Source organism: Vanessa atalanta, chromosome 23, assembly GCF_905147765.1.
Source record: "Vanessa atalanta chromosome 23, ilVanAtal1.2, whole genome shotgun sequence".
Taxonomy (NCBI): domain Eukaryota; kingdom Metazoa; phylum Arthropoda; class Insecta; order Lepidoptera; family Nymphalidae; genus Vanessa; species Vanessa atalanta.
This window is the reverse complement of record NC_061893.1, coordinates 7195956-7208049: the sequence shown is the minus strand read 5'-3', so window position 1 is coordinate 7208049 and position 12094 is coordinate 7195956. Positions and strand designations below refer to the sequence as shown.

At 29.5% G+C, this 12094-nt stretch overlaps 1 protein-coding gene across 4 annotated transcripts in view; it reads left to right on the top strand.

Annotated features, from left to right (window-relative positions):
• LOC125073240 (mushroom body large-type Kenyon cell-specific protein 1) overlaps positions 1-12094 on the top strand; it is a 195330-nt gene that overhangs the window by 149527 nt on the left and 33709 nt on the right. For all 4 annotated transcript variants that reach the window (XM_047683998.1, XM_047684000.1, XM_047683999.1 and 1 more), the window contains one exon: positions 7499-7881. In XM_047683998.1, the coding sequence (XP_047539954.1) occupies positions 7499-7881 (383 nt within the window). The remainder of the gene's footprint in view (positions 1-7498; positions 7882-12094) is intronic.

The following is a 12094-nucleotide window of genomic DNA, read 5'->3' as shown; positions in this document are numbered from 1 at the left end:
GAAAGAAGATAGTATTAAATTAGTAAATAATAAGTAAGGAACTTAATTAAAAAAAAAATATATTGACAAATTATTGAATTTGGTACGATACGGTCGTAATAACAAAGACATCCGGTCTGAATTACTACCGGTCAACCTTAAGGCTGATTTTAAATAATAATATTAAATTAAAAATATATAAGGAGACTGTATAGTTTCTCGTCGGATCTTGTCGGGACTTGTGTATATTAGTAAATATAAATATATATATAAATATATATCTTGTCAATATAAATTACATTGATATAGCAAAGCAGCGAATGTTCCTTGGTTTTCTAAGTAGTTATACCAAATATAACATTAAAAGTTATATAAATTAGGGTGAAAAGTTTCAAGCCATCTATATATGTTTATATATTCTATTGCAACTATAAGAGGAGAAAATATGAACAACATTAGACGCCAATTAGACGCGATATCATTGGTCGAGAGCTTGGCTAATCTATGATATTCACTATGGATTTGCGAATAGAATTTGAAGGTCGACGAAACTGTTATCGGAATTTTGGAAGTAAAATTAAAGTGTAGTTTAGGATATGTTTTGTATTTTAAATAAAGATATATTAATCATGAGTTCTTAGTAGTGCACAATATAGCTGAGTTATTAGCAAATCGCATGAAATACGTAAATTTAAGGTTTGTTTATCTTTATTCCTACTTCGATGGGAACGGTTATACAATACCGTTTTCATTGTCTATCAATCGATTGTCTTTCTTTTTGAAATCTATCAACGAACTTGAGTGTTATAATTCAAAACTGGAAATAAACGTAAATTAATTACGAGACATGCAGATTAAAATATATGTTTTATTGAAATATTCAATAGTGATCATGGAAATTCGACCACTGGGCGAAGACTAGTTTTAAATCAATGATCATTAAATCTAGTCACTTTAAATCAATGTAATATCAAAATCAGCTTACTCTAGGCTATACGTTCATGTTGTATGGATAATTATTTTTTTATTACGCCAAGCTTGGCAGGCCGTTGACTCTTAATTGTTGGAGGTCCCGCTTCAGTTGGCCAAGCTCGATGATTACTGTCTTGGCACAAAATTCTATGAAAATGGAAATTATAGGGAATATGCTTTCTAGTCATGTACCTGTGACCGTTATTTGATTTTTGCTCTTAGTTAGGAAGTAATAGGATTAGTTTTTGTTTGATAAGGTTTTTAAGAGATTTTTTTTTAAATTACGTGTAGTTAGAACCGTGGGGGACACACTGTCATAATGTTAAATGTTTATTATGTATCATTTAGTTTTTTTTTCTTTATAGATAAATTGTCTTGTTTTATTGATTAGCTTTGAATGCTGCAGATGTTTCTCCGGTCTTGGGTTGCCGGTTAGTCCAAATACGCTTTATTCGAATAGGCTCTTACAAGTAGGTACTTTAGATTAATTACATATTGTTATTTTCTCTTGTTCGTCTGTCCTAAGCCGTATGCCGTGACTGAATTCATTCAGAACGGCTTCATCATCATAAGTTGTTTGAGGAATAACGTATATCCCTTGATTCTACACAGTACCCTTAACAATATAAAATTATTTACTAACATATTTTTAACATTTATTGAAATTAATTGTTAAACTTTAAAAATGCCTTGAATATAAATATTTTTAAATTATGACTAAAATATTATACACTTAATATCGTTTAAAACTACCCAGCGATCGTTTTATTAAACATAGTAAAATCCCTTGCGAATAATTATATTTCAACACGTAATAAACGCAAAAGACATATACTTACGTATATATATAATAGCGACGTAACTGCCATTAAACAATTTAATAATAAAAATACGTTACATTATATAATAATATATGAAATGAATGCTTTAATAAAAAAATAACATTTAACATATAACGATAAAGATTGATATCTTTAAAATAATTAATTGTGAGACTAATTCGTCAGTGTCGCGTTGTAACGCCCCGTTGATTCTATCGACCGTTTTAGTACACACGATCACGAGACGACGTCGACACGATTCTGGCATCTATATATAATATAAGCCAGAAAATTTTAAGAATTACGTTTTTTCTTATGTTCCCATAACAATGATATTATCTTTTATTTTAAACACCATATGGATTGACTAAGATAATTATGTATATAGACAAAATTAAGTCAAGTTTTGGGTTAGTCTGGGTATTAAAATGTACCAACCCATCATCAGATATTCTACAAATAAACGGTATTACCTACTCGGTATTGTTGTGTTCCGGCGTACAGCCAGGGTGAGCAGTGTAACTACAGGAACAAAGGACATAAAATGTTAGTTTTCAAATTTGGTGGCACATTAATATAACTTACAGCACCAATGACCTCTCACCACCAAGTACCTTTTACCTATATCATAAATAAAAAATATATATGTCAATTTAATTTAAAAAAAGTACCTACTTAGAACCATAGATAAAATTTTAGTTTCATTTCTAGAAGACCAAGGCCTCAAAGGGTCCTTCAGGAATACATAGCATGTGGAGGTGTATGCTATAAAATGATTTATCGTATAATTTAGTACAGAGTTGGTAATAAAAACGCCACCCAACAAATGATACGTTACTTTAATCGTAGTAACGGTACGAATTGATAATTTTAAACTAATTATAATACAATTATGTACGATTTATGTTATTCGTGATATTTTAATGTCAAACTTAACAAGTATATTAAAGCTAATATTAAAGTCGTTTATAGCGATCGTTAGAGAGAAGTTTAAATATAACTAAATAGAGCTTATAGCAGGACGCGACTCTATGTAGGCAGACTGGCAAATACCACCTGATATCGCCAATGCACCACCAACTTTGTGATTGATCTTATAATCCTCGTGCCTGTAGTTACATCCGCTTTTTCACTTGTCAAACCGAAACACAATAATACTAAGTATTGCAATTTGGCGGTAAACCAAAGAAACCAGTAACGTGTGCAATCATCCCAAATCACAATTATTAGATTCTTTACATATTTTTAATTTAACCAATAAATAACATATTGTTATATACGCGGTTCTAGCAATCTCTGCTCAAAAATGTAGGTAATATATAGTTTAAAAACGATTTGCTTAGAATCTATATACAATCGAAAGAATGATATAAAATTATAAGACTACTAGTCACTTAGTTTTAAAAAGTTACCCAAACTATTAAATAAAAATTCGGCTGTATACACGTTAGCGTTTACGTGGATAATGTCGAATTAAAATAAAAAAAATATTTTGATATTTAATGTTCCAATTTTAAATTAATATTTTATACATTCCAAAAATAGTTTAGTGAATAAAACCATTGTTATCTCAATAATAAAATAAAATGGCGAAAATCTCATATTTACTTACAATTAAAACAAAGAAATAATAAACAGCCCAAATAATTTCCAAGCAATAATCCAAATAAATAAAGTCAATAATTTTACAAAAAATAAATAAATTATCAATTAAGTAAGTAAGTAATTATTAAATACAAATCTTCAATTGAACTATTAGTATTAAATTTTATTACATTGTAGATATGTGTATATGAGTTTGTTTATACGAATAAATCTTGAAAACATATGCGCATCAAATCGAATGTCCGCGGTCTTAAATTCTAAGTTTGAAACGAGATAATTTCCTTTTGTCTTCGATGAATAAAAACTCTTATAACCAGCCATAAATATAGTTTGTTTAAAACGATTACACAATCGCGATCAATCACTATTACGATAAGAAATCTAAGATCACGCCGATGTGTGTAAAAGTCATTATATTATATATTATCATTAAATACCAAGCTCAGCTAGTCTTATTGTAAAATAATAAAGGTCAAATACTCGTTTAAATTACGATAATCATTTATAATTTAATATAAATCAATTACATTTATCTTATTAAGCAATTAAATCTACGTTTGAAAAAAAATATTTCATCGAAATTCGTTCAGTAATATTCTCATCGGGTCTGAGGTATTTCTTTACGAATCGGTAGATTTTTTCTGTCATTCAATAAGTAAGTGTAATGCTCCTATGGTGATATAAGATTTAGGAGGTTTAAAGCCTAACCCACTAATCGAATCTAAATTATTGGATACATGTAGCAACTTTTTATCGTCGTTACGATGTTTTCCTTCACGAGAGAATTATATTATAAACACTTTTTTTTATTATTAATTATGCAGATCGGCAAATGGGCCACCTAAGCAATCTACTACACGTAAGTGCGACACTTACACTTTGACACTGTAAGAAATATTAACAGTTCCTTACATCGCCAATGCGCCACCGACCATGGGTGCTAAGATCTTATATTCCTTGATCCTGTAGTTATATTTTGAACATATTTTTCAAACCGGAACACGATAAAACTTTGTAGTGTTTGTGAATTGTGACTGTTCGGGTTTGAAGTCGCAGGCTCCTGTTAAGATACACGTGTTCTAGTTAGTTCGATCTCGTATAATAAATGCTTAAAAGAAAATTTAAAAAGACATCGCAACGATCGCCCTCGTTGGTAATTAACAAATTTGTATTGACTTTTTATTGTTATATTGTAAACTCTAAGAGTAATTTAAGTTTCTTAGTTAGTTTTGGTGGTTCTGACAGATTATTAGTTTAGGATTATTAATTAATATATTTAGATATAGTTAAGGTTACTTTTGAACTGATATACGGATTTCACGCACTCCACTTAGCCGATAGATATACTATAGATTTAAACGATAGTCGTAAATTGGCTAAAAAAAACAAAATAATATTCTTTTATTAATTCGATTGATTATTTTCGGAATTTATAAAATACTATTACTGTATTTTGTTATACGTTAAATTATAAATTAGTTTTAATTATGTAAGCATCAATTATTTTATTGTTTGATATTATTATTAAATAATAAATATAGATAGTCAATTATTATTTTTAAGTTATTTAAACTATTTAAGAACCGTGTACTTATACGAGCGTATTTCCTCTACATTTATAAATTGTATAATAATTATACTATAATCCTGGCTCAAGACCAGAATAACAGCAATAAAATCAAGTATTGATACTTAAGTCAAACGAAAAATCAATAAAAAAAAAACTTTTGCAATACGCCTACGTTTTTTTGTGGGTACTTCCACTCGAAAAATATTTTTAATGCATGAACAACTACGAAATTGCTTTTAAAAAAAATGATCCAAATTTCTTTGACGTTTGCACGTCAAAGGATATATATATTTTTTCAAATAGAGATAAAAAGTGCGTTCAAATTTACAGTTTTAAATGTATTCATTTGAATAGGTAGTTGATTATTTTACGTTTGCCGTTTTTGCGCGATATTTTATGTTAATACCAATGATTTAATGCCGATACGAACATCAGCGGTCATTGGTTTTCCATGTGTTTTCTAAATGGTATTGACTTAGGCTGATAATTCAGTGGCTATATAGCGCTTTAAAGCAAAAATCTAAACCTACTTTATTCAAGTGGACTTTTTCAAGCACCTTCGTAATTTTACAGGATTATATTAAACTTAAAAGTAGATCTTGCAGAGAAGTAAACCGTTAAGAAAGATCGTAGTTACGTACTATTATCCGCTTAAATATCATAGGTAGGTCTGAACAATCATCTATCTTACAAATTCGACGAATTTTCATGGTCTATATATAATTTATATAATCTTATGTTGAATAATATATCATTATTTATTTATAATTAATTAATTACAGATTAAAATCTATTAAAATAAAATACGCAGAAATAGATTAGATAAAGTTTGTTTGGTTGTCTGATGAAATAAAGAGCGTGATGACGTTTACCGTCACGGCATACGTGTCGATATTAAAATCGCTTTACTAGCGCTTTGCTTTGCGTAGCGATGGACTGTCAGCTTTACAATTCGAACATGGAGATATATTCTGTGGTCGTTTTTTACTCTTGAATCATTGAATGTTTGTATTTATTTGTGTTCGTCTTAATCACCGGTCTTCACGCTCAGTACCCCGGTGCTACTGTTGCAAAACATATGCCGTTTTTGCCATATAATGTTTTGATTTTTTTGTCATATATAATATACATTTTAGTATGTTAATTAGACGTTGATTTTAATAGATTACGTTTTTATTATATTGAATTATTAATTTATATCAACTAATACATTTTAACATTAATAATCTAATTATAAAGAAAAATCATGTTTAATTTATATATATGATTAAGTATATAATTTAGTAAGTAACGGTTTCCTGCAACTATGCTCGCGTAATAAATACTTTGTACTGGAACTAGTTCAACTTCGCCTGCGTGTGAGTGGGGGGCAGGTGTACCCTATGTGCTTCTGTACCCCTGGTAATGTGTATGCAAAATAATACAGTTATTATGATCGGTTGACTAGTTAAGAGGTGAAAAATAACAAACAAACATACTTACTTTTGAATTTACAATACATATTAGTACCTATATCCTACAATTTAAAAAACATGAGGAGATTGCTTCATCTTTATAAATACCAATGAAGTATATACCTAAAAAACATCCATAGTTATGATATAAATATTAACTTTAATTTTGTTATAATCGAATAAACACTGTAATATAAATAGTATCGAGTAAACGAAACACCAACGATGAACTCTGACGCCATTCATCATTCGCTTGACAATCGATATCGGCAGAAAAGTAAATTTTAGCGGTAATTCCAGCCTTGGCCGTCGCAACACTATCGTTCACACACACGTATACCACGCTGACTTATTCTGTTTAACACACAGATATTAATATATTAAATTCAAAACTATTAAATATTATAAATTATACGTTATTTTATCTAAGCTTAAATACATTACTTTTTTTATTATTTTAATCATTTTCAAATAATACCAGAACTCCTTTGTGTTATTAGATCACTAATTTTACATTAAAAAACAAAAAACAAAAGACAGAACGTGTATTTTTTTTTTATTTAATATTTAAATTTTTTTTCATTCAAATGTAGAATAAGTTTGAACACTCACATGCTCAAACAACATTCAACGTATTTACATTTATCGTGAACATTAAATATCGACAATTAATATTCGATAATTATATTATATGACGGACGAAAACAATAATTTATGACGATTGAGGTCGACGACATTTTCGTCGGAGACAGTTTTCGCTGTCATTTGAGTTAATAATAAATATTTCAATTTATCGCTTTGTTATTTAAATTTAGAAGACAGTTTTTCATGATTGGAATATTAATTCTATTTTTAAATATTTCAACATGAACCTCCTTGAAATCAATTTAATAATGAAAATGCATTTATTTTTAAATAATTAATTTAATTTATATAAATTAATGACACTTAGGTACTAAATTAATTCTAAATATATATTGGTTGTTATATGAATCTTTTTGTTTCGAAAATGATATGTTTCAAATCCAAATCGAAAACCAAATGATGGTGTTAAAAGCTGTATGTAGGCAATAAAAATGACAAATTCCTCGTTCCAGGTCTAGAACGGGTGGCAGAGGAGTTGATGGGTCGCAGAAAATGGAAACTATATCAAGACGGATTAATACCAAAGCGCATAGAGGGCGAACAGTCGAGCGACGAAGACTCCATCGCTGCCTCCGACCCCCCTCCCGCGCTGAAGATCAAGACGATCGAGCAGATCAACGCCCCGGAGAGACCGGAGAAGTTGGACAAACAGGAGGGAGAGGAGAAACCCCGGCGGCCGGAGACGATACTGGAGAGTTTGATAAAGAGGCCCGCCACGCAACCAAAAGTGGAGGTCCAAGAGGAACCAGCAGACTGGAAGCCGGCGGAGAGGTGCTACTTCTGCGTGGACGGGGAGAGGGGTGAGGCGGAAGGGAGGGCAGCGGGCGGCGCGACGGTAAGTAACGCCCTTATATTTGGCAATATGCCATAGATATTATCAGTTTATTTAGGTCGGCGTTGAGGGCTCCGTGACAGATTGATGATTCGACCTGCTTTTATTGAAGTTACAGTTTTCCGACTAGCATTTGAATATCTAGGAAGTGTGTAACACGTATTACTTGTTGAGCTTGAGGACACTAGGATGATGACGGCGGCAATCCTTTTTGGCTTTATTTAAACGTGCCAATGCCTTTAATGTTCATTATAAAAAAAAAAAAAAATCGGACAACGAATTTAAGAACATAGAATAGCGTTTAAAATTAAAAATTCTAACCAAAATACATTACAAATTGCATCTAAAAAAGGGTTATATTTGAACGGCTGGGTATTTCAAAGTACTTTAAAAATATTTGTGATACCACAAGGGTTGTCTTTCTCTGTAGGTTTTTTTCGTTATTTTCTTTAATTACAAAAAATACGCAACGCTAAAGACCAACTAATTGTAGCAAAACATTAACATATACAAATAAAATAGACTTTTTTCTATAATTAATACATTCATCCGAGTCAGCTGCTGACTGTACTCTTCGAGAACCGGATTTCAAGTGATTACTTGCCAGATGTTTTGCTCAACACACACCACTCGTAAATTGTATATATATATTTATATATAACGCGTAAAACAACAATTTCGTTTATTTCTATAAAACTATATCACATGTAAGTCTAATATAAAGGTTTCGTTAATATATTAACATAATAAAAAAAATATTAAATTAAGGTTGAATTTATTTCTAAATTAATAAATATGTATATTGTGATTTAATATACAGGTGGTTTATTTATATTATTTATATATATTGTGGTATATATATATATATAATAATAATAAACAAAGACTATTAGTGACTCTTTATTTGAGCTTCGTTTATTTCCAAACATTTCTATTCGGATACTCTATATATTATTTTATTAAATCAATTTACATAATAAATAAATAATATTAAAAAATACAATAATTGTTATTAGATTTAATTATTCTAAATCAATCAAAAACAAATAATACTTGACTTCCGTATGAGAATGTAGATTCCTAATCTACCGAGAAGATCCGGCAAGAAACTCATTAGTTATTCTTTATCACTCATCTAATTACAAACACCAACTACATATAAATAAAAATATTTACTTGCAAGTATTTATATTTCAAGAAGTAATAATTTAAGCTTCTAGATTATATTTGTAATATATCTTGTATAGATAAATTTTTTGTATCTATTTTTGATATTACAATATAGCCCCTACTTATAAAAGTAGCACAGCATAGCTTAAATAATAATCTATCTCTCTCTGACATCAAAGTTTTGACATTAGAGAGAAAAAGAGAAATCACACAACATTCGTAAGGAAAGAAATTTATTGTTTGGTAAATTTAATTTTTATATTAAAATATAATCGTTTTTTTTATTTAAATTAAATTATATACGAACCTTAATTTGAGGCCTCTGGAGATCTATGATTTAAAAGTAATTGTTAGTTAGTAAAAAAACATTAAGACAGATAATTTGGACATTATTACGAATGAGCCTTATTAATCAGTCGTGGTACCATTCACTACTTATGTGAGAGTGTTTATTTCGTTTAATAAGAAATGGCAACATTGAACTTAAAAATATTAAATATTAATTAGTATTTTTAATTCCGCAATGCATACTTGGACTGGATAAATGGATTTCAAAATATTATCAAAAAATATATAAACAAAGCCTCTTAATCTGTATCAGAGTCTATAGCGATACTATATATGCAAAAGTAAATCTGTCTGTTGGTCTATCACGGCCAACCACTGAACCGAATAAGAAAAAAATTGGTATTAAGTAAGAACTCCAATAAGGACATAGGCTACGTTTTTATACCCAATACCTGAAAATCAATCTCTAAAACGAGTGTTACAACCAGTGTTTAATATGGATTTAACCATTACTAGATCTCGAGAAGTTTTTGTATAATTTTGGTTTTAAAAAGGAGTAACGTCTTTGTTGCCAGATCTTCTCGGCAGAATACAATCCGATCATTGTTAACGCTTAATATCAAAAGTATCTGTAAAAGCTCACGTCATATCTCATTCGTGAAATGATGTAAGTCGACTTAAGTGATACGCTGTTTGGATTCTTATATGACAAATTAAATGTACTAATTATTGTCAATATTGCGTATCACTTTCTGAAAATACACCGTCCTGCCGTGAGTGATGAGTTTTGTCTAAAAATATAAACATAAAAGGCATTATTGAATCTAATATTGTTTTAAACATACGATCTTATTGTTTGAGTTTTTAATTACACAAGGCTTTTTTTAGAACATAGTATAACAAACGTAGTCGTAGTAACAAACGTAGTATTTATATAGACGTTCAAGTTCAAAATATTTAAAAAAAGATCTATATACGTAAGATTTAACGGTTTCATTCAAAGTTTGTGAGATATAACACACATTAATCTAACAAACATACTAATTAAATATAATTCTAACTTAACTGAATCACTTTATACAGATAATATATAATTATTATATACATAGGATTGAATTAACGATATATTTGTTAAGAAATAATATATAAGTAATTGCTAAGTTGATTATAAAACATGTATCTTAACGAGCAAGCAACGCAGTGCGTATGTTATTTGATTTTACTATTCATTTCGTTCGGTAAGGGAGAAGAGAACTTCGCGAAGCATTAACATGATGTATATGTACTTATGAAGAGGTAATATTTGTTTGTTTGTATGTCGGAATCTCCGAAACATTTTTTTTTTTGCTAGAATGCTCAATTTTTTTTTTGTGTAAAATATAAAATCATTTTATTTATTTATTAATTAATTACACCCGTGCGAAGCTTGGTTGCTAGTTGGGTATCAAGGTTCTATCCCCAATTCACAATCGAGTACTTAATATAACCGGCTTCTCTTTATCAGTGGGAAAGTTTCATACAGTACTGATAACAATGCCTAAAGCTAGCGGTGCGCTAAAAAAAATATCGTAAAAATAAATAAATGATCAAGTAAAATAAAAGAATGACGTCATTTATTCAAATATCAAAATTGTCATATTTCAAAAAAATGTTTAATGAATTGACTTTTTAGTATAAGTGGACTTGTCGAACTATTTCAGCTTATATCACTTTTTATACCTCCATGAAGTTTATCTGAAAGAAGCTGCTGATGTCTATATATATATTCTGATTCCGAAATAAATCTGAATATACAATAATTAAGAAACAGCTGAAACATTTAGGAGACGAATTACTTTAATAAAAAAACATCTAAATCCAATCAAATTGAATTCCAACTATTTATAGGGTCATAAAACGATTCAAGTATTCTAGATATAAAGGTAATTATTTGTTAATAATTGTCTATTAGATCAACATTAAATATTTCCCAGTACGCAGGTGCGGATCACGTCATCTCAAATGATGAGTCAAAAATATCCTTGCTCTTTGAAATAATTGTGACTTATTCTATATGCTAGTATCAAAGATCAACTATGTTTCAGTTTATTTAATAAATAAAGCAAACAACATACAAGCAAGCCAGTTATACTTAGTATTGTTCTGTCCCGGTTCGGAGGATCAGTGAGCCAGTGTAACTAAAGGCATAAGGAACTATCCCAATTCTCAAGGTTGGTGGTGCATTGGCGATGTAAGGAATGGTTAATATATCTTACAGCGCCATTGTCTATGGGCGGTGGTGACCACTTAACATCAGGTGGGCCATTTGCCTTCCGCCTACCGGTTACATAATATAAAAAGCTTCCAAATATTTTTATTGGTAGAAAGCTACATCCTGCTTTATGGTATAAATTATATTTATAATATAACATTTTTTTTTAAATAAATTGCTTCCGTTCGAAATTAATTAAGTATATTTTTGATTAAAACAATACGTGTAGTGCATTCAAGTAGGCTTTTATAAATAGTTAAGTTACGTTAAGTTAAATGTAACATAACTACTAATGTAATTTGTCCGAAATTTGGATTATTGGTTTAATACGAATTTTACATATTTTCATATTAAGAAAATTAGTCTGAATACTTTATATTAAGTAACGATGCTCGTGCGGACTTAGTCTTATGTCAAGTCTTAGCTATTCAGGGCCTCCTTGACTCTACCTGTGTTATATTTATAAAATTTTATAGCACACAAACCTTCACCCCGATTCTACCCGTG